Genomic DNA, 23047 nt, shown 5'->3' with positions numbered 1-23047 from the left:
ACAGGCCATACATCTCTTTTGTGATGACAGTAGTTTCCCCCTTGCCTACCTTATCCATGGGGGATACTTTCCCAAACCCTCAGTAGATGCCTGAAACCAAAGATAGTACTGAACTCTATATATACTATGTTTTTACCTGTGTATTTGTACCTGTGATAAAGTTTAACTGGTAAATTCGGCACAATAAGGGATTAACAACTAATAATAACAAAATAGAACAGTTAAAACCATATAATGCAATAAAAATTATGTGAATGATGTCTCTTTCAAAATATTGCACTGTACTTCATGTGATGGTGTGAGATGATATAATACCTACCTGATGAGATGAAGTGAGGTGAATGACAGACATTGCAATGTAGCATTAGGCTACTACAGACCTTCTGACAGGAGTTCCTCTGCTTCTGGACTATGGTTGACCGTGAGTTAACTGAAACCACAGGAAATGAAACTGCAGATAAGGGGGGATTCCTGTATTGGACTCTGCCATTGTAGCATGAAAGCAGCCATAGGCATTACACAAACCAAAATGAGTGCACCTATGTTCCAAAAATCCCTCATCACTGAAATGCCAATTTCCTCTGTCACAAAATATTCCTCTATTGATTGCTGTTGTTTTTTTTAATGGTTGGAAAAAAATCCTTAGCTTGCTAATCATACGTAACAGTTGGCAGGCTAGATTTGGCTTGCTGGCCATAGTTTGCAAACTCCTGCTTCAGAAGTTCCTAGGATTATAGTGTTCTTTACTTGTTGACTGGGTTTTATGTGTTTGGGAAAATAGAGCACCTTGTTTCAGGCCCTGATCAAAAAGGATTCTAAAAGTTTCCTCTTTCTTTCTGATTTGGTCAAGTCTGAGTAGTTCTGACGTCCTACTTGTCTTGCTTTTCAGTATGGAGCCCCAGATGCAGGTGGACTAGAACATGTTCCTCTAGGCTGGAGTTATTGGTATGCCTTGGTGAGTGATTATTGAAATCAGCGACAATTATACACAGCCCTGCAGATGTAAAATATGTTTACTCTCTAATTTAGCTCTAATTTTTACATGAGTTGCTTTGCGTTTATGATTAGCTATTTTATCTCCTTAAAGTCTATTGATCTGTGAGTCACTCCTCTGAGGGATGTTTTTCCTGCATCACATAAGGTTTAGTTACGTATTTTGCTGTTTTATCTTATCCACTCGTGGCTCTTCAAACTAGGACATATGATTGAAACTATGCTAGTAGTTAATAAAACTCTAGTCAAAAAATCCAATGCAGTACTAACTTGAGTAATTATATTTTTTTTTAAAATGTCTCCTTTTTTCTTTAAAGATTTATTTGACCCAGGGTTAGAGAGAGCGGTGGTGTGGGCAGAGGGAGAATCTCAGGCTGACTCCATGTTGAGCGTGGAACCTGATGCAGGACTCGGTCTCACAATCCTGAGATCACAACCTGAGCCAAAATCAAGAGTCAGATGCTTGAAAAAAAAAAAAAAGAGTCAGATGCTTAACCAGCCACTCCACCTAGGTGTCCCAGATTGTCTTGTCACTATTTAAACAGTATGGTTTAGCCCAGCATGATTTCTGACTTTTCATTTGGTGTGCTGATCTCTTAACAAATCTTACTTTCCTGTCTAATAGGAAAAGAATTCTAAATACTATAATTATACGCTCTCTATCAATGGGAAGGCACGGAAACATGGTGAAAACTACAGTGTGGACTACCTGACAGATGTTCTGGTGAGTTATCAAAGCTCTGTCCTCTCATGTGTGGCTCACAGTTGTTGAAACCTCTGCCTAGAAACCCGTTGGACTTGGTCATGTTCACTAACGTGAATGAATAATAACTTCATTTAATTGCCAAAGAATATTTCCAACTGATTAAAGACTCCTGAGGGTGTTTTTCTTTGTATATAAGCTAGGCTCAGAGCTAATGTTCTTGAAATTCCAGCAACAAATCCTTTTCCAAAGGCTAATCTCTGAGACTGTAGAGATTATTTTGAAGAGGTCTTACTTTAGAGGTTCTTACTCTTGACCCCAGTTTCACTCACAAGCTATGAGATGCAGCTTCACTGTGAGGGTGGGGAGCTAGGGACTGGGAGTTCCTAAGGCTTAAGATTTATATCTGAATTTTTATTTATATATATAAATACATAGTATAAATTTTATTTATAAACATATATAAATATTTTTATTTTTATACATAAAAATTACTGAAACTGGGTGAATTTAGGACTTGCCTTTCCTGTGTTCCTAATGACAGCCCTCCACAGAGTATTCATTCACCAAATTTTTTAGCACCCAGCATAGCAGGTGTTCAGTGAATGAAGCAAAGTCCCTCTGGGTGATCAGATAGAGAAATAAGACAGGGTATGGGAGTTACTTAGATAACGTTTAAAGAGGTGTGAGTGAGCTGTGTAGATCAGGGGAAAGGGTCCACAGAGAGAGCTACCGGTTGTGGGGGCACTGAGGCAGAAGTGTGCCCAGCATTTGGGGGAACGCACAGCTACTGACATTGCTAGAGTAAGCAGGTGGGTGGGATGGTGAAAGGAGATTGGTTCAGTCAGTACCTTTTGAGTATAGTGATGGGAATAAGTGAAGCTGTAAATCAACTAGAACAATTAAACATGTAGCATGTGTGTGGGATGCTTTCATTTTGATAACATATCTCCAGATAAGCAAATGATGAATGTAAGTCGATATAAATTAAAATCCTGAAAAAAAAAATAAATAAATAAAATAAAATAAAATCCTGGTGTGATGGATTTGGATTTAGTTTAGCTGTTATAGCTGGTGTAACTTGGGATGTCTACACTGCATGAATTTTTATAAGATTAAGATAACTTAATCCACTGGTCCCACTGGGTGAATTAGATTAACACTCTCTCTGTATATTTTATATACTTTCAGGCAGTTGTATTAATGCAACCTAATCCTTAAAAGGTCAAATTACTATTTTTTCCTTTATGAGAAGTATTAACAATTGTTAGATCGTGTATAAGATCATTGTAATCTTATTTGTTTTCCTAGGATGCTATGCTTTTCCCCTTTTTTTAAATAAGTATTGCCTAAAACCCAAATATATGTTCCTACAATACACTTGTAAATAACTGTGATGTAGGTTGTGTTAATATTAAGATTGTTAAAAGTGGTTAAAAATTAAAGATTGTTTAAAAGCGGATATGACCCTGTGCCGCCTCCTGTATACCTGAGAATGTGCATCTCTCAAGTTCTCCACTGTTGGGTAGAGTAGAAGATAACAGATCTTTGTGTATCTCAGGCTAATATCTCTTTGGGCTTCCTGGACTACAAGTCCAACTCTGAGCCGTTCTTCATGATGATCTCCACACCAGCACCTCATTCTCCTTGGACAGCCGCACCTCAGTACCAGAAGACCTTTCAGAACGTCTTTGCACCAAGAAATAAGAACTTCAACATCCATGGAACGGTAGCTTCCCCTAATCCTTGAATGAAGCCATACTTGATATAAGTAACTGTATATTATCTTGTCAGGGAACCTTTGAGCCACGTACTTGATTTTCCTTCCAGACCTTCTAAAGGTAATTTTACCTGTCTTAAGTATAAAGATAGTATAACCTTGCTTCAGAAGTACAGATAAGCTTCCTGCCACACATCCAGTTAGCAACTAAGAGAGTCCAGAGGAAATAGTAAAGCAGCGCCATCTTTCCTGACTACAGGCTCTCCTGCTAATCTCTGTGCTGGCTCTCCTCCTGCGTGGCAGTGGCTGAGACCTAGCCCTTGGGGCTGAGCGAGGCCTGCAGCAGCTTCCTGTGGGTGGCCCTCGCCGTGCCTTAGGCATAGGAAAGAGGCAGTGACCTAGTGCAATATGGCTGGAAGAGGAAGTTGAATGGAGAAATGAGCCGGAGCGGGGAATATAATTGAAGGCCACAGCCTAAATATTTGCCTCCTACACCAGTTACTTATACTTCCCTTGGCACACAGGGTGGGCTGTTCACTGGTTCAAAGGCAGAAGTTCTCTATTGCCTCATGCGTGTTGCCCAGAAATCTTCATTGCTTGTGAGATGGTAGAATGAGTCTGGGATTAGACTCAGCACTGCCACTTCTGAGCCGAGTGACCTGGCCTTGGGCAAGATGCTTAACTTCTGCTTTTTTATCTAAAGTGAGAGATCTAAATAAATAAGGTGGGAGGTCTTACTTCCTCGTGCAGCTACAATATGGACTAAGGAGCATAGAAATATGCAGCATGTTGCCTGGCACACTGTAAGCAAGTGCTTAAGTAGGATTTTAAAGGCTGAGAGAACTGAGTTTTGAACTAGAGGGCCTTTCTCTGTGTTCCAAAAGAAATTAATAGGATTTCCTATGAGCAAATAAGTAGAAATTTTAAATCAGTCACTCTGTTACAGAATTTCTTAGAGTTATTCCTGTTCCAAGATGAATTTCCAACAGGAGGATATACTGTATAACATTTCTCAATACTAAGTAAGAACCCTTTGAGACTGACAGTTTGGGAGATGGTGGCTTAGGACTTTATGAATAGGGAGGAGAAAATTAATGATGTATGGGAATGTTTATGTTTTTTTTTATTTTATTTATTGTTTTTTGGTTTTTTTAGAACTGCAAGTGATTTAAATGAGAAGAACCCTCTAGATTTGAGCTTGAGGTTTTAGGAAATTGTAATGATGAGTTTTTTTCCCAAAGTTCTAGGACGATCAGTATCTTGGGCAGGAAAATAGAGGGTGTTAAGAATGGTCGCTTATTAGGGCAATACTTAATGGAAGGTAAAATTAATATTTACCCTTTTGTAGTTTGGGTAGTAGATCCAAAGCATAGACTCAATGTTAATAAACTTAGTCTCCTTTTAGCCAATAGTCCTCTAATATCTTTCACTAAATCTTTTAATGCTGATTAATGCTGCTAACAAGGAGCCCAGGCCTTGTTTCATTAGAGAGCTACTGGGAAGAACCTAAGAATGAATGATAATCTATAGAAAGTATTTTTAGGAATATATGGAGCAGGGGAGGGGAGGTCTGAAGTTGTTCAGATGCTCTGGTGAATTCCTTCTTGGTAGAAGTATAAAATGCTGCTTTTCATTATGTATTCTGGTAGTAGTTTATTTGATTGTATTGACTTGGTGCTAACATTTTTTTTTCTTTTAAATTTTAGAACAAGCACTGGTTAATTAGGCAAGCCAAGACCCCAATGACTAATTCTTCAATACAGTTTTTAGATAATGCATTTAGGAAAAGGTGAGAGCTACTACTTTCTCAATCTGGATGGATGTTACGGACCTTCCAAGTCAGCCCATGAACAGGGGGACTGCACAATGTGGTTACCTTTGAAACAAAATCAGAAGGTAGCAGGTTGGTGGGAGAGACTCCTTGATTGGGAGTCTGCTCCCCCAGAGGTATAGGAGATGGTCTTTGGACTTCAGGACTAATAAAACAATTCATTTGTATAACTTGTTAAAACATGATTGCGAACTGGAGCCATTTGGTACAAAAAATTTTTCCCTGTGTCTGAAGAAAAGATCACTTTGTGAAAAATCAGACTCAATATTTGTATAAGACCCAAAGGCTTAGGGCACCCGCGGTGGCCCAGCGGTTTGGTGCCGCCTGCAGCCCAGGGCGTGATCCTGGAGACCTGGGATTGAGTCCCACGTCAGGCTCTCTGTATGGTGCCTGCTTCTCCCTCTGCCTGTGTCTCTGTCTCTGTGTGTGTGTGTGTGTGTGTGTGTGTGTGTGTGTGTGTGTGTGTCTCTCTCTCTCTCTCTCTGAATAAATAAATAAAATCTTTAAAAAAATTTTTAAATTAAATTAAAAAAAAAAAAAAGAGCCAAAGGCTTAGAATAGAACAGAATATTTGCACTTGCTTTTGGAATTTTAAGGAATTTCCTTAAGTCAGTTCTTAAAAATCCATTACACTCTCTTAAGATGTATTTAGATTATACCAGGAGTGAGGAAACTTCTATAAAGGGCCAGACAGTAAATATTATAGCCTGACAAGCCAAATGGTCTTTGTCACAGTTGCCCAGCTTTGCTGTTGGAGCAAAACTAGGCAATATATGAATGAACAATATAAAAACAGTGACTTATTTAATGGGTACAGAGTTGCAGATTTGCAAGAAAAAGTTCTGGAGATCTGTTCCACTGTGTGAATATACTTAATACTAATGATTGTACCCTTAAAATTTGTTAAGATGGTAAATTATATCTCGTGTGTTTTTTACCGCAATTTAAAAACAAACCTAGGACAGCCCCAGTGGTTCAGCAGTTTAGCGCTGCCTTTGGCCCAGGGTGGATCCTGGGGACCTGGGATCGAGTCCCATGTCGGGCTCCCTGCGTGGAGCCTGCTTCTCCCTCTGCCTGTGTCTCTGCCTCTCTCTCTCTCTGTGTCTGTCATGAATAAATAAATAAAATCTTAAAAAAAATACAATAAAAATAAAAACAAACCTAAATAGTGGACAGGCTGTGGCCCATCACTAATTGCTTGCCCACCCCTAGTTTAGATCCTGAAATGTTGTAGTGTGGGTCTGTCTGAATTAATCTGTGTTAATCAGTACTGAATTGACAGCTTTCCCTTCCAGTTGTTTCTGCTCTCATCACTCGTTTTAGTAAAGCTAACTGGTTATTAAAAGCTTCACTTCTGGGATCCCTGGGTGGCGCAGTGGTTTGGCGCCTGCCTATGGCCCAGGGCACGATCCTGGAGACCCGGGATCGAGTCCCACGTCGGGCTCCCTGCATGGAGCCTGCTTCTCTCTCTGCCTGTGTCTCTGCCTCTCTCTCTCTCTCTCTCTCTCTCTGTGTGACTATCATAAATAAATAAAGGAAAAAAAAAAAAGCTTCACTTCTTTAGAAATGGTTAAATTTGGAATGAACTAATTGTGTTCTGGGATTTTTCTAATTTTTTTTCAGTGAGTGGTCTGAGGAAAGGACATTTGGGTTTTGAGCTTTCCGGGAGTGTGGTTTGGGGGCTTTTGTATTATTTTGATTTGAATTTCACTCCTGCTCTGTTGGCAAGATACATTCCCTCAGCCATTGTTTCTGAAGTCCCCTTGTCACCCTCTGTGTACATCCAGGTGGCAAACTTTACTGTCAGTTGATGACCTTGTGGAGAAACTGGTGAAGAGATTGGAATTCAATGGGGAACTTAACAACACATATATCTTTTATACGTCAGACAATGGCTATCACACAGGTAAGGGATGGACTGGGGTATTCCTGTGACCTTGATGATGTGCCTTTTTCACCTAGTCAGTAGCACTGGCAGGGAGCTCTAGTCCTGTTGTAGCGGTGGACAGACCAAAGGGAGGGTGCCCCCTTCAGGACCCCTGTGATTAGAGGGCCAACACATTCGCCTGTAGAGAGACCAGGTTTCATTATTTGCTATTTCACATGCTAAATTACATGATGTTCGAGGAGTTGGGAGCAGAGTGAGCTTGCTAGATTGGAGGCAGGCAGAAGTAAGAAACTTAACTAGATTTAAAGGGCAAATAGACTTTATAGAATGGAGGTAAGAGATTTTTTTTAAGTACTCAAAATAGAGACTGATAAAATAATCTCCATTATCCAGCTTCGATTTTCAGCTACCTGTGGCCAGTCTTTTGAATTTTTCCTGCCTTCCCCATGTTTTTGTTTTTTAGCTAGGCAGTATTGGAGAAACTTCAAACATTGTGATTCTGTACATCAACACTACATTGTCCATCTGACTAGTTTATTATGTATCAAAATCTGGACAAAGTCCACATCCTACCTGGGTTTTGTTTGTTTTTTATGTTCCCTGAGGCTGTTATTGCCACTGATTTATTGGAAAAGGGGTTTGTTGTTGTTCTTTAGAATATCTCACATTCTCAAAAAAAAAAAAAAATTTTCATTCTCGATTTGGCTAATCCCAGTCTTGTGATGCCTTGTGTACTTTTAGTCAGCATTTTCTATAGATTGATAGTTATAGAGTCTGAACAGAAATTCATATTTTCAGTGAGAATGCTTTCTTGGTGATACCGATTTGTACTTCCTATCACATCACTTCATGATGGTGTCTGGCTGACCCATTTAGCAATGCTGCTATTAATTGATGGCTCATGTGGTGTCAGTCTGAGCCTGTCCTATGAACCTTTTGTGGCTGAAGCTTCTGTTGATGACTGTTGCTTTAATCTCCTATTCTTTCAAAAATGGCAAAATGTTGACTTCATAACTTTGTCCTTCCTTTTGCATTTATTAGTTGGAACTCCTTAGAGAAGAACTCAACTGTTTGGTTATCTTGAAATGCAGATATAAGAAAGCCTGGATAAATGTTTTTGTCCCTTTATTTACACTTTTTTGAGTAACCTCATTCAATTGTGGTCAGATTGAGTGTCATCCATAAATTATGTATTTGTGTTTCAGTACTTTCCAGTCATTGTTTTGCCAAATTTGTCCTGTCATAAACCAGAGGAATTCCCCTAGGCATTTGTTTAAAGATGATAAACTCATTTCCTGCCTTGTAGTAATAAGAAACCCAAGCAATTGTAAACTTTCCATTAAGGCACCATAAATAGTATAACAAAGTTGTTTTCATTCTTACTATCGATTAAATGAATGAATGTGTGAGTGACATTTCTATCCTGGCTCCATCTTTATCCTCTGTATTTTGTTTTCAGGACAGTTTTCTTTGCCAATAGACAAAAGACAGCTGTATGAGTTTGATATCAAAGTTCCACTGCTGGTTCGAGGACCTGGGATCAAACCAAATCAGACAAGCAAGGTAGGTGCCTGAGAAACTGATGGTGTTTACAGATAGCACTTGCCTGAGTAAAGAAGGCTGGAAAGGAGGCTGACTAGATTTCTCCTCATATGAGGATGACATCTGATTGGCTTAAGATCTTGTAAGTGTGTATATATAAGCCTTGGAAATACTGGTTTCCTTTTTTATTTTTATTTTTTGAACCCTTGGCCACGTTCTATTAACTGTATTCCCCCCCATATGCGTATATATACATATCATATCAGTATGAGTAGTTTTTACTTGACCTTGAAGACTATATAAATCTTTGTCTTGAAGCAGTGACTCCACCGTGGTCCTCATCAACATCACCTTCTGAAATTGTGAAAGGTTCAACATCCAGAATGGTTCTAATGGACTCACTTGGACTAAAATGGGGACCCAGCCTCTGCTTTTGTCCTTCAATCACAGATGATTCTGAGAGGCCACCCAGTTTGGGGCCTACTACCCTGTAGGTCAGAGCTCCTTAGGCGGATCCCCTTGGGTCCTTGTTAAAATTCAGATTCTGAGTCTGCATTTCTGACCTCCCAGCTGATAGCTGCTGCCGATCTGACTCCACTTTGAGTAAAAGGCTATAGAAAGCATGTCTTCTGAGGATTTCATCCCTCTCTTTTGGGACTCTTCCTACTAATGCATTTCTGTTTTACTGATTCTCTCTCCAAAAGTATCATAATATACCACTTTTCTTTTGGAAATGTTGCCATTTCCATTTGATTTCCGTGTCTTTTTCCAAACTTATTATTTAATATTGAGGCATTTTGTTCCTGGAGATTGTGGGCACTCTGAACCAAAACACTTTGGTCTAATGCTTAGAAGATAAGAATTGATAAACTCCACTAGTTATGTTCTCCTCTTTTCTGATAACACAAATCAGTCCCAGCTCTGTGAGACAAAAAAATGAGCAAATACATCATTTAAGCTAAAATTGAAAAATGGGCCAGACTTTCTGGGTATACTGGGTACTTCAGTTTAATTTTGGGGTTTAATGTTTACTTTGTTTAAAAGTCTGCAATTCACTTATATCCTTTTGTAATGCTCATGATAGAATTCTGTTGAAATTCTTTCAGAAAGGTAAAATGGCCTTCATAATTTCCCTTTGAGTTTTCTTTTTCTCTTAAGACCTGCTACAGGGGATCCCTGGGTGGCTTAGCGGTTTAGTGCCTGCTTTCAGCCCAGGACGTGATCCTGGAGTCCCAGGATCGAGTCCCACACTGGGCTTCCTGCATGAAGCCTGCTTCTCCCTCTGCCTGTGTCTCTGCCTCTCTCACTCTCTGTGTCTCTCATGAATAAATAAAATATTTTAAAAAATAAATAGCCTACATTTCTAAAGCCAGTCACTTCCCACTATAAATTCAATACCCTGTAAATGGGCCTCTCCTTTCAAAGGGCATAGGTGGGTTTGGAGGACCATTAAGTCTAAAAGTGTTTTATTGATCTTGGTGTTGGGAGTTGACTCAAGAGAACCTGTCAGCAGCTCTGCATTTCCAAGGAGCAGGGCTACCTAGGGCCACTTTTAACCAGTGTAGGGAAGGAGGCTGAATGAGAATAGAATGGAATGTGTCAGCCAGCTGCCCATCAAACAGACTGTTCCTTTTGTCTTCAAGATAACAGTGGCATGTAAATGTTAACATCAGAAAAGTTCACCTATAAGCAGTGTAAATAAAACCTGGTTCTTAGGAAACCATTTCAATAATAATATCTATATAATACTCAGGGCAGCCTGGGTGACTCAGCGGTTTAGTGCCGCCTTCAGCCCAGGGTGTGATCCTAGAGACCCGGAGTCGAGTCCCACGTTGGGCTCCATGCAGGAGCCCTCTGCCTGTGTCTCTGCCTCTCTTTCTGTGTCTCTCATGAATAAATAAATAAAATCTTTAAAAAGTATATCTATATAATCAACAATATCAAAATATCTATTGGATGCTTAGTTTGTGACAGGTGCTGTTCTAAGTGTATTAGCTATATCAACTCACTTAACTTCACAACCTTATAAGATATAGGTACTCTTATCACCCTGCCCCCTCCCAAAAAGATATTGTTATCCCCATTTTACAGATGAGGACACTGAGGTATAGAAGTTAAATGATTTGCCCAAGATAATGTAGCTAAAAAGTATCAGTCTGGCTGCAGAGTCTATACTTAACCATTAGAGTATAACTCAGGAAACATTTAAGTATCTTCTTGCGCCAGCAGCCTTGGATACACAGCATCCAAAGGAGGATTGGTTCTTAACATGTCAGGAGAGCCAGATATTTTAGCTACAGTTGTCAGTGAAAGCCTCTGAGGCATTTGAAAGGAGACCTTGGTGTTGAGAAGGATTTAGTCCCACAGAGATCTGTGGGAGGGCATTCTGAGCAGAACAATAAATGTGAAGGCACAGATCTGAGAATGAGCTTGGCTTGTTCAGGGAACAGAATGTGGCAACTGTACTGAACTACTTACTTTCAGTAGTTCACTTCTAAGGGAACCATCTCTCTCACCTGGCCTTTGTATGGCTGATTGCTCTTTCTGTTTAGATTGCTTCCCCCTCCCATGCCCCTTCCTCCTTACCGATTGTCCTTTAGAGCTTTGGTTGTGGGCTTCTGTCTGGAAAGTCACTACAGACCCCTGCCCCCACTTGGAGTAGGTGCTCTTCCCGTGTTCCTGGTGGGCCTCACACTTACCACACCCTACTGGGTTTGTGCTAAAAGGAATTCCTCAATGGCTAAGCTTAGAATACCCAGCCCTTAATACACATCAGATATCCATGTTGCTTGAGTTATCACCACCAGGGTCACATAGTGGCAGAACCAGGACTGAAAATTAAGAGTGTCTGTTCTCAAAATCCATGTGTGTTGCGCTGCTGTGCTGACAGATGTAGCTTGAGAAGTGTGAAATGCTCGGCCTCCACCTAGCACAAAAAAACGTCAGAGATGGGTGAATCTTCATGTGTTGGCAGCGTAGCTGTCTCAGCGCCAGTTGTCCTATGCGAGTGGCACGGGGTTATGAGTTAGGCATAATAAGCTGAGCTGTCAAAAGATGACGGCCCAAACAGGACCTGTTTTGACCAGCAGGCTTAGCTTTGTGTTAGCTGTTGGAGAGCAAAAGCAGGTGGTTTGTGCGGATGCCAAAGACTGGCTTATCAAGGTTTCCCCCCTGATTGGAAGTTAATCTAGCTTTAGATTTGGTAGTAGAAATTCTTCAAAAAGAGTTTTAAGAAAGAAAAAGGTTAGTAGGGAAAAAAATGACCCAGCACGATCTGGGTGAAATAGAACTGTACTAAGGGGCGAAAAAGACAGCATATTGGCTTTAAGACAGGCCGAATAAGCCTGGTTTCCCTATGTGAAAGTGGGAGAATGGTTAAGTGGAAAATTCTCCAGTGTAACTCAGTGACACCCTGGCTTCTTTCTTGTAGGGCATTAATCCAGGTGAAGTAGCCCTAGATGTGGGGAGTCCTCTGCTTTCTTATGCAGTTCCACTGCTTTTCACCACATGGATTTTCTGCTGTGCTTGGAGTCTTTCCTTTGATAACTCTACATGAATTCTTTAAGATCAAGGCTTAAATGTCTATTTGGAAACCTGATGTATCCTGCTGAGAGCAGTCTTATTTTTTTCCTCAGTAATTCTGTAGCACTGTCATTCTTCTAGAGCTAACAAGCAGCTCCAAGGCACGATATCTCTTGATATCATGCCCCAGAATTTTCTAAGAGGTTTTATTTGATGAGAATACCTACATACATAAATCCTGAGAACATTCCCAAACATCTGGGAGCCTGTGGTTTATGAAATAATTTACTTTTGGTCTTGTTAGTGCTTTTCAAAAAGTTCCAATCCATAAATGAATCTTTAAGTTTATACTTCGTGGTAAAAGCAGTACCATTTTAGGAACTTGAATTGCTAGTATTTCTAGAAGTGCTTATGATCATGGGTCTGTAGTATCCATTCTAATTCTTGTTTGTAAAAACCAGACAGGTAGAAATCTCTGAGTTCTTTTTTTAAAAAGATTTTATTTACTTATTCATGAGAGAGACCGAGGGAGAAGCCGGCTCCATGCAGGGAGCCCGATGTGGGACTCAATCCCAGGTCTCCAGGATCACGCCCTGGGCCAAAGGCGGCACTAAACCACTGAGCCACTCGGGCTGCCCTCTCTGTGAGTTCTTAACTTATACTCTGTATCCACTAGAAGTCTCCTATCTTCTGACCTAGCGTTCTGATTTTGAGATTCTTCTTATTCAAACCAAAGCCTCGAAGGGAAGAGAATTTGTTATTTTTAGGGAAAATGTTATTATTGCAGATATCTGGGAACAAATAGTCCTGGGATAGCGTTTATGGTAGTTGGGACAAGTCTTAGTGATCTTGACTTGTACTGAAACTTACAGACCTTACCCCTCGTAGAGGGGACTGCCATTGGAGAGAGCCTCCCATCATACAGCTAATGGCTCTTGAGGCAACTCCTGGTGAAATAGGCAGTCACCATTTTATGTCTCTGTGGGTTTTGTTATTTTGGTGTTTCCTTTTTTTTTTTTTTGTTTCTTATAAAACTGCCTTGGACATCTTAGTAATACCTGTGAATTTGGCTTCATTCATGTTCTAGACCTGACTGAAGATCTTTTAGCGACACATCCGGGTCTTATTACCTTGATCTGATTCTGGAGATTGTCTCTGCTTGTCTCTTCTTGCCTGTGTGATCTTTTCTGTATTCATACCTACTCTGTGAACTATATTCAAAGTGGCTCAGCTTGCCTGGGAGACTTGGAATTAGGAAGATATCTCTTACTCTGGGTCCTGTATAATCCCTAGAGACAATGTTTTTGTGGGGGTTTTCTCAGTAACTTTTATACTTAGTGATAAAAGCAGTACCATTTTAGGAATTTGAATTACTTACTAGTGTCTCTAGAAGTCATTATGATCATGGGCCCATAGTATCCATTCTAATTCTTTAATCTAGAATTAGAAATCTAATTCTAATTTTCTCACTTTTATCACTTAAGTATAAAGGTAAGAGAGGATTGCTTTTCCTATGAGTGGCTTGCCACTGAATAGTAATTTCTGACAGCTGCAAGGTTACCCTAATTGATTCAGACCCCAGATAAGTTTATTATTATGCCTTATAAGAGCCATCGTAGCTGCCAGGAAACCTGACCCCTGATGAACAGTGCTCTAAAGATGTATTCTTGGGACGCCTGGGTGGCTCAGTGGTTGAGCGTCTGCCTTTGGCTCAGGGCGTGATCCCAGATCCTGGGATCGAGTCCCACATCGGGCTCCCTGCCTGGAACCTGCTTCTCCCTCTGCCTGTGTCTCTCTCTGTCTCTGTGTCTCTCATGAATAAATAAATAAAATCTTGAAAAAAAAAATAAATAAAGATGTATTCTTGCCTTTTATGTCTGTACTTTTGATTTTGTTTTTAAATGAAAAGTTCCTGGATTAAGTTTTATTTTTTTAATCTCTCCTTGGCCTTGCCTAAGATGCTGTGAGTTTTCTCAGCAGTCCTGAAGACTGTTATATCCTTTCTTTTTTTTTTTTTAATTTATTTTTTATTGGTGTTCAATTTACTAACATACAGAATAACACCCAGTGCCCGTCACCCATTCACTCCCACCCCCCGCCCTCCTCCCCTTCTACCACCCCTAGTTCGTTTCCCAGAGTTAGCAGTCTTTACGTTCTGTCTCCCTTTCTGATATTTCCCACACATTTCTTCTCCCTTCCCTTATATTCCCTTTCACTATTATTTATATTCCCCAAATGAATGAGAACATATAATGTTTGTCCTTGTCCGACTGACTTACTTCACTCAGCATAATACCCTCCAGTTCCATCCACGTTGAAGCAAATGGTGGGTATTTGTCATTTCTAATAGCTGAGTTGTTATATCCTTTCAGTAAATGGTAGCTTTTCAATTTTAAGCCATTGATTTTGTTTCCCTTACTTCTTTCATTTCCTCATCTGTAAAATGGAAATACTGCATCCTAGGGTCATGGTGAGGATTAATGGATAAACCATAAGGACTGGCCCAGAATAGATGCTCAGTAAACATTAGTTCCCCTGGTTTCCCTGGTGGATTGTCTTCACCACTCTGAAAGCTTTTTTACTAGCCTGTGATTTAAATGACTTTAAGTGTATGCTTAGGTCCTATGTATGTCTGCACTGTCCACTACAGTGGCCACCAGCTACTGTGCCTGTTGAGCCAAAACATATGGGATAGTCCAAACAGAGATGTGTTATAATTATAACATTCCAGATTTCAAAGACTTAGTTCAAAAATAAAAAATAAAATCTCATTAAGTTTTTTATATTGCTTACATTTGAAATAGTGCCATTTTTGACATATCAAGTTAAATAAAATATACATAGTGAATTTCTGCCCCTTTTTCTTTTGACTTTATGTTGTCACTAGACAATTTTAAATTACATATGTGGTCCCATTATATTTCTATAGGACTCTACTGGTTTAAGTCCCAAACAGGATTTGTATATAGAAGGAAAATCATCTCATAAATGAAAGGAATAAGGCAAGGCATAAATGCAGGACAGTAACCTTAATTTCTAGAGTTTATTTAGCACATCTAAATTTTGTGCTCTTTAAGGAAACTTTTATCGATGCAGTGTTGGAATGAGTTTTCTCCAGTCTCCAAAGCCATTTGCAGACATTTTTTTTAATCCTCCTCTTCTACCCGCTATTGCAAACATTTTTTAGTAGTGTTATTACTTTGAGAAACTAAAAAAAGGGCTAATATCCTCCTTGGTAAGAATCATTCAGCCTTCTAGGATTTCAAAAATACCAGGAGCCCATTTGAAATCAAGTTTAGTGAACTGTAGAAATACAGGCTATAAATACTTTGTATAAAATAACTAGCCCAACATTTTCTCCTGATCCATCAGACTTCAGGCAGTCCCAAAGAAATTTTGAAAAATGTTTTGATCAATAACAGTATGGGTTGAATAGGTACACAACTTCCCAGGGGCATGTATTACAAGTCTTATAAACCTTTATGTTTTGTTTTTTGAATTTCTATATTTGAATCAATGAATCAGTAACACCTTAGTAAGTCTGGACTGTACAAAAAATAATAATAGTAAATAATAGTTTGTCTCATGGGGTGGGGGGAAGAGCTTTATTATAGATAGAAAAGGAAAACCAGACCAACTGTGTATTAGATATCTTGTTTTTTCCTCATTCTCATAGATGCTCGTTGCCAACATTGACTTGGGTCCTACTATTTTGGATATTGCTGGATATAACCTGAATAAGACACAGATGGATGGGATGTCTTTATTGCCCATTTTGGTGAGTATAAAGCCCTCAATCATGCCTGAGCCAAGACTCTGAAATAAATTCCACATTGTACAAATTTAGAATTAAAAATTTAAATTTTAAACTATGAAATTTGGGGAACAGAGAAAGAATTTTTCTCTGTGGTGGGAAGGAGTCTTCTAAAAGACTGGACCACATATAAACAGATATGTATCCTCCCTTCTTCCTCTTTACCCCTCCTAAAAACCTATCCTAAACAAAGTGAGGGCAGGTGACAAATGGGAAAATATTTGAGACATATATGAAAAAGGGTACTTGGTCATAATAGATGAGTTCCTAGAAAGCAAAGCTTAATATCCCAGTAGAAAAATGAGCAAAAAAAAAAAGGAACTAATCAACTCACAGAGGATTTAGAAATGGCCACAGTGAATGCAAAAAGAGCTGATCAAAGAAATGCTTAACTGAAGGAGGCCTTTATTGCCTTCAGAACTGGCAAAGACTAAAAAGGTTTATACCCAAGTATTTGCCAGAGTCTGAGAAAATGAAAACTACTCAGTCTGGGTTCATTAAAGTGTAATCATTGTGAGCTATCAGGAGGCTAATTTGACAAGACCTTTCACTTTAGAATTCATATCTTAAGAGGCACTTGGCTGGCTCAGTTGGTAGAGGATGTGATTCTTGATCTTGGGCTTGTGGGTTCAGGTTCCATGCTGGGTGTAGAGATTACTTAAAAATAAAATCTTAGGGGCGCCTGGATGGCTCACTTAATTAAATGACCAGATCTTGATTTCGGTTCAGTTCATGAACTAAGGGTCCTGGGATTGAGCTTGATGTAGGGCTCTGTGCTCAGCGGAAAGTCTGTTTCTCCCTTTTCCTCCGTCCCTCCCCCTGTTCTTTCTCTCAAATAAGTAAATCTTTAAAAAATTAAAATCTTAAAAAAAAAATGAATACATACATTAAGCGGTTCCATCTGGAAATTCATTCTAAAGAAAATTAACTCAGGAAATACTTGAGTATCTACTGTGTGCCTCTCACTGCACAGAACTAAGGATCTGTGAAAGGATCAATATTCACTTGAAAGGATCAATATTAAAATATGATAGCCATTTATGATGACTCATTATAGGTGACTATTATTGATTTGTCAATCTGTTAGAATTTATTATTCTATGTTCATGTTCACATGTTCACAGATGCCTAATAATCCATTGTATGAACGCACACAACTTAATTATCTGTTTTCTTGTCAGTCAATAGACCTTTCTGTTATCCTAGTTTTGTTTTAGGAATAGTGCCATTAGAGCCTTTTTATACATGTCTTTCAGTGTACATGTGTGTATACCAAGGTACAGGAACTACACATTGTTCATTTCTACAGATATTTCCAAGTTATTTTTATAAAATGGTCATCAATTTACACTCCCACGAGCAATGTATGAGAATTCCCTTTGTTCTCTATAAGAAACTTTGAGACAACTTAATTTTTGCCCATCTAGCTGGTAGAAAAGACCAAAATTCCATTTGGTCCTACCATGCATTTCCTTGTTTATTGATGAGATGAATCATTTTAAACAGTTTTTAATTCACTTAATTCATACAATTCACTGAAGTTTGTAATTCAAGTAGTTTTTGGCATATTCAGAGTTGTGCCACCGTACGTAATATAAACTTAGAATATTTTCAGCATCCCAACAAGAATCTGCAGATACATTAGCAGTCTCTCCCCCATTGCTCCCTCTCCCAGCACCAGGCAAGCACTGATCTACTTTCTAGTGCTGTAGATTTGTCTATTGTGGACATTTTGTATAAACAGAATCTTGCATATCTGTAGCCTCTTGTGACTAGCTTCTACTAAGAATAAAGTTTGAGAAATCATCGTGTTGTAACATGTATCAGTATTTCATTCCTTTTATTACCAAATAATACTCCATTGTATGAATATTCCACATTTGTTTATCCATTCCTCACTTGGTAGATTGTTTTCCCTTTATTGCTATTATGAGTAATGCAGCTGAGAACATCTTGTATACAAGTGTTTGTGTGGACAAATGTTCTCAGTTTTCTTGGGTACATAACCTATATACCTCATAGAATTGCTAGGTTGGATGGTGATGTATGTTTAACTTTTGAGGAACTGTCCGACTGTTCTAAAGCAACTGCACAATTTTATATATTCCCACCAACAGTGCACAAGAGTTCAAAATTTTCCACATCCTTGCCAACACTTGGTAACTGTCATTTTATTACATTGTAGTGGGTACAAGGTAGTATCTCATTGTGGTTTTGATAATGCATTTTCCTAATGAGTAATGATGATGAACATCTTCTGTGTTTATTGGACATTTGTGTATCTTCTTTGGAGATATATTTATTCGAATCCTCTGCCCGTTTTTTAATTGAAGGTTGTTTTAAAGATTTTGAGAGAACAGGAGAGAGATGAGCAGGGGATGGTGGGTAGAGGGGCAGGAGAGGAAGAAGCAGATTCCTTACTGAGCAGGAAGCCTGATGTGGGGCTTGATCTCAGGACCCCAATATCATTACCTGAGCCAAAGGCAGATGCTTAACTGACTGAGCCACCTAGGCACCCCTTAACTGAGTTTTTGCTCAGTGAATCAGTTTTTCACTTAAGCTTTTTGTATTGCTTCCCTCGTGAAGTGCCGCTTATTGCCCATCCTGTTCTCCCTGTTTGTGACTTGTCTTTTCTCTACATTAAGATAAGAGAACACAGAGCACCTGGGTGGCTTAGTGGTTGAGTGTCTGCGATCCTGGGGTCCTGGGATCAAGTCCTACATCATACTCCCTGCAGGGAGCCTGCTTCTTCCTCTGCCTGTGTCTGCCTCTCTCTCTCTCTCTGTGTCTCTCATGATAAATAAATAAAATCTTTAAAAAGATATAGAACACAGGAGTTAAATGTATAAATCATCTATTTTATGGTTTGTGTTCTTTGTATCTTGTTTATAAAATTGCTTCTGATCCTTGAGATCAAAAAACAATTCTCCTAGGTTTTCTTGGAATAGTTTTGTACTTCTACCTCTTACATGAAAGTTCTCGATGTATCTAGAAACCATTTTCTGGTATGGTATGAGTCAGAAATCCAATCTCATTTTTTTCTCCATATCTACTTGGTTGTCTTTTCTGTTCCACAAGTCTGTCTATCCTTTTTACCACTATCATTTTGTCTTATTATAAAGCTGTCTAATTAAATCTTTATAAAGGCAAACCTCTCTGTCCTTGTAGGGATCCTGGCTACCATTCTTCCATATAAATTTTGAAAACAGCTTTTAAAATTAACTGAAAATTCATGTGGGATTTTTGGTTGGAATTGCATTGAATCTATAGGTCCAGTAAGAGGAAAATTTATATCTTTTAATGTTCCCCATGCAAATTTTATTCTATGTGCCTTACTTATTTCTAGTTAGGAAAAAAAATCTTCACTGTGGAAGTGAAATTACGATGCATTACACAGTAAACTACTATGCAGTTGATTCTTGATTGACATGGGTGTAAATTGTGTGAGTCCACTTACACGTAAATATTTTTTGATAAACATTGGAAAACTTTTTTGGAGATATGTGACAATTTTTAAAAACTAGCAGACATACCACATAGCTTAGAAGAATTGAAAAAATAAGAGAGATATGTCACAAATGCATAAAAGTAGAAAGTTAAAAAGTTAAAAAGTTAGTAGAAAGTTAAAACTTACACAGAATATACACGGCACTGTTCAGTCAAGAGAAATATAAATAAACAATGTAGTATTAAGTCATAACTGCATAAAATTAACTGTAGTACGTACTGTGTAATTTCCTAGCCGCCTCCAATTGCTGAGTTTAAGTGTTGTAGCTGCTTAAAATCCCATGTGATGCTAATCATCTCTGCATGAATGGCTTGTCTCTCCAATAAATTGGGGATCATGGTAAAAAATTCTCTCTTCTGGTTCTCGTGTATTTTTCATTGTATTTTCTGCAATACCATGAGCCTTGAATAACACCATGGAACCGATGCAAAATGCCACTGGGGATTCTGGAAATGCTCCCAAGAAGCTGAGAAAAGTCATGACATCATAAGAAAAAGTTGAATTGCTTGATATGTACTGTAGATTGAGGTCTGCCACTGTGGTTGTTCACCATTTCAAGATAAATTAGTCCAGCATGAAGACCACTGTGGGGGGGAAAAAAAGGAAATTCAAGAAGCCATCACTGTAGCTATGCCAACAGGCGTGAAAACCTTACACTCTTTGCAAAATATCTTTTTATCTTGTATTGAAAATGTAGCTTTCATGTGGAAGCAAGATTGATATAAGAAAGGCCTATAGATTCTAATATGATTTAAGAAAAAGCAGAGTCCTTATATGAGAACCTAAAGCAAAAGGAAGATGAAGGATCTAAAGATGGAGAACTTAATGCCAACAAAGGACAGTTTGATAATTTGAGAAAGTAGTTTGGCTTAAAAAATGTCAGTGTAACAGAATAAGCAGCTTCTGTTGACCAAGAGGCAATGGATGAGTTTCCCAGATGCCATTAAGAAAACCCTTGAGAGACGCCTGGGTGGCTCATTTGGTTAAGCATCTGCCTTCAGTTCATCTCATCTCAGGGTCTGGGGATCAAGCCCTGCATCAGGCTCCCTGCTCAGCAGGGAGTTCACTTCTCCCTTCCCCGCACCCCACCCCCCCAACCTGGCTTGTGCTCGCTCTCAAATAAAAGCTAGAAAGAAAGAAAGGAAAGAAGAAAGAAAAAGAAAATAATTGAGAATGTCTGCCTGAACAGGTTTTTAATGCAAGTAGAAATTCCCTATTCTGAAATATCAGAAAGGGAGACAGAACATGAAGACTCCTAACTCTGGGAAACGAACTAGGGTTGGTGGAAGAGGAGGAGGGCGGGGGGGTAGGGGTGAATGGGTGACGGGCACTGAGGGGGGCACTTGACGGGTTGAGCACTGGGTGTTTTTCTGTATGTTGGCAAATTGAACACCAATAAAAAATTATTTAAAAAAAAAAGGAATTCCCTATTCTGGAGAAAAATGCTACAAAGGACATTTATTAGTAAGGAGGAGAAGCAAACATCAAGACTGAAGGCAGAAAGGGAGAGGCTAACTCCTATTTTGTGCACATGCAGTTGGATTTATATCGGGACTACTGAGCCATTAAGGGAAAAGGTAAATACCAGCTGCTAGTCTTTCGGTTGTATAAGAAGACCTGGACAGTGAGGAACCCATTTTCTGGATTGGTTCCATCAATGTTTTATTCCTGAAGTCACGAGAAAATACATTGCTAATAAGGGACTGCCTTTTAAAGTCCTTTTGACATTGGACAGTGAAGATGCCCACCCAGAACCTTGCCCCCAAACACAGTGTCTCTAATTCAGTTTCTAGGTCAAGGGTCATAAAAACCTGTAAGGCTCATTACACACAGTACTCTATGGAAAGGATTGTCAACACTGGAAGAGAAGCCTTCTAGTAGAATATCATGAAAGTCTGGAAAGATTACACTATTGAAGATGTTGTTATAGAAAGAGCCATCAAGGCCAAAACAATAAATTCCTGATGGAGAAAAGTGTGTCCAGATGTGCCTAACTTCACGAGACTTAAGAATAGAGGAAATTGTGAAAGAAATTATGGATATGGCAAAAAGTACATGGGGGTGTTAAAGGGTTTCAGGATACGGATCTTGGAGAATTGACATCAGACAATCTGGCAGAAGGGTTTTGATTATTCAAGACTGCTTTTAACTTCTTTAGTGACAGGACCCTTCTATGTCAATCAGTAGAAGAAGGATTGGTACCATATGGAAACATTTTTAGAGAAATGAAAAGGCAAAAAAGACAAAAATTAGGATGTTTATTTTGTAAGGTTACACTGAGTGCTCCTGCCTCCTCCCTCCTCTGCCAGCACTGGGACAGTGAGACCGACCCTTTCTTTTCCTCCTCAGCCTAGTCAACAAGATGACTAGGATGAGGACGTTTATGGTGGACTGTTTAATAGTTGAACAGTCATCATGCCGTACAGTTAATACGAAGGTCTGTGTCTTTGTGTTTAAAAATATAACTGTGGCAAGAACTGTATCAGCATCATTGCCCAAGTATTCACCATGTAGAACACTGTCTACAAGACTTGTACGGAAGTGGATAGCCTATCCTTACATAGGCGTAAGGTAATTTTATATTTAATATAAAATTAATAATGTGTTAGTTTGCTTACTGTTTTTGCTTTCAAAGAATTACATTATTGTGCCCATGGCTCTCTTGCTCTCTCATAATTGGAGAAACTGAATATCAGCCTATCATCACCGGTAAGAATTTTTTAATGTAATAATGTTTCCAGTGCTATGTTATGAATATGACTATAACACTGTGTGCCATAAATTTCTTTTGCCATAAAAATTTTTATAACCATTCATTGAGCTAGGCTACCATGAAGCAGTTGTGTCACCTACACTAGGTTACCATCAAAAGCAACCATATTTCTGCTTCTTTGTTACCAGTGCATGAATCATTATATCTGTAAATAAACATGAATTTCTTTTTCATGTTTTTTTCATTTTTCATATCTAGTGCTGGCCATATATATAAGATGTGCAGTGCCTTGTATCATGTAAGACAGTATTAATATAGGCACGAAAGAGATCATCTTGTAAACAGAAGACAAACTTACCGGTGTGGGAAATTACAGTACCGTAAATATATTTTCTCTCCCTCATGATTTTTAAGATATTTTCTTTTCTCTAGCTCACTTACTGTAAGAATACAGTATATAATACATACACCAGACATGTGTTAATTAACTGTGTTATCAGGGAGGCTTTCAGTTCACAGTAGGCTGTCAGCAGTTAAGTTTTTGGAGAGTCAAAAGTTATATTCGGATTTTTGACCACGCGGGGTGTTGTGACATTCCCTTAACCCCTGTGTTCGAGGGTACCCTGTAGTTAATTTCTCTGCATAGTTGTGGAAATGCCATTAGGACTTGGTTCTTTTTTTTTTTTTTTTTTTTTAAAGATTTATTTATTCATTCAGAGAGAGCGAAGAGAAGAGGCAGACACAGGCAGAGGGGAGAAGCAGGCTCCCTGCAGGAAGCCCAATGTGGGACTCGACCCCGGGTCTCCAGGATCA

General features: G+C 39.0%; 1 protein-coding gene across 1 annotated transcript in view; it reads left to right on the top strand.

Annotated features, from left to right (window-relative positions):
- Positions 1–23047, top strand: part of GNS (glucosamine (N-acetyl)-6-sulfatase) — a 52262-nt gene that overhangs the window by 8619 nt on the left and 20596 nt on the right. The window contains exons 4-10 of the mRNA XM_072843122.1: positions 890–955; positions 1619–1717; positions 3258–3425; positions 5123–5205; positions 7035–7153; positions 8595–8698; positions 15876–15977. Coding sequence (XP_072699223.1) covers positions 890–955; positions 1619–1717; positions 3258–3425; positions 5123–5205; positions 7035–7153; positions 8595–8698; positions 15876–15977 — 741 coding nt within the window. The remainder of the gene's footprint in view (positions 1–889; positions 956–1618; positions 1718–3257; positions 3426–5122; positions 5206–7034; positions 7154–8594; positions 8699–15875; positions 15978–23047) is intronic.

This window comes from Canis lupus, chromosome 11, assembly GCF_048164855.1.
Source record: "Canis lupus baileyi chromosome 11, mCanLup2.hap1, whole genome shotgun sequence".
Taxonomy (NCBI): Eukaryota; Metazoa; Chordata; class Mammalia; order Carnivora; family Canidae; genus Canis; species Canis lupus.
The sequence above is the reverse complement of the archived record's forward strand: the minus strand, read 5'-3'. Positions and strand labels throughout refer to the sequence as shown.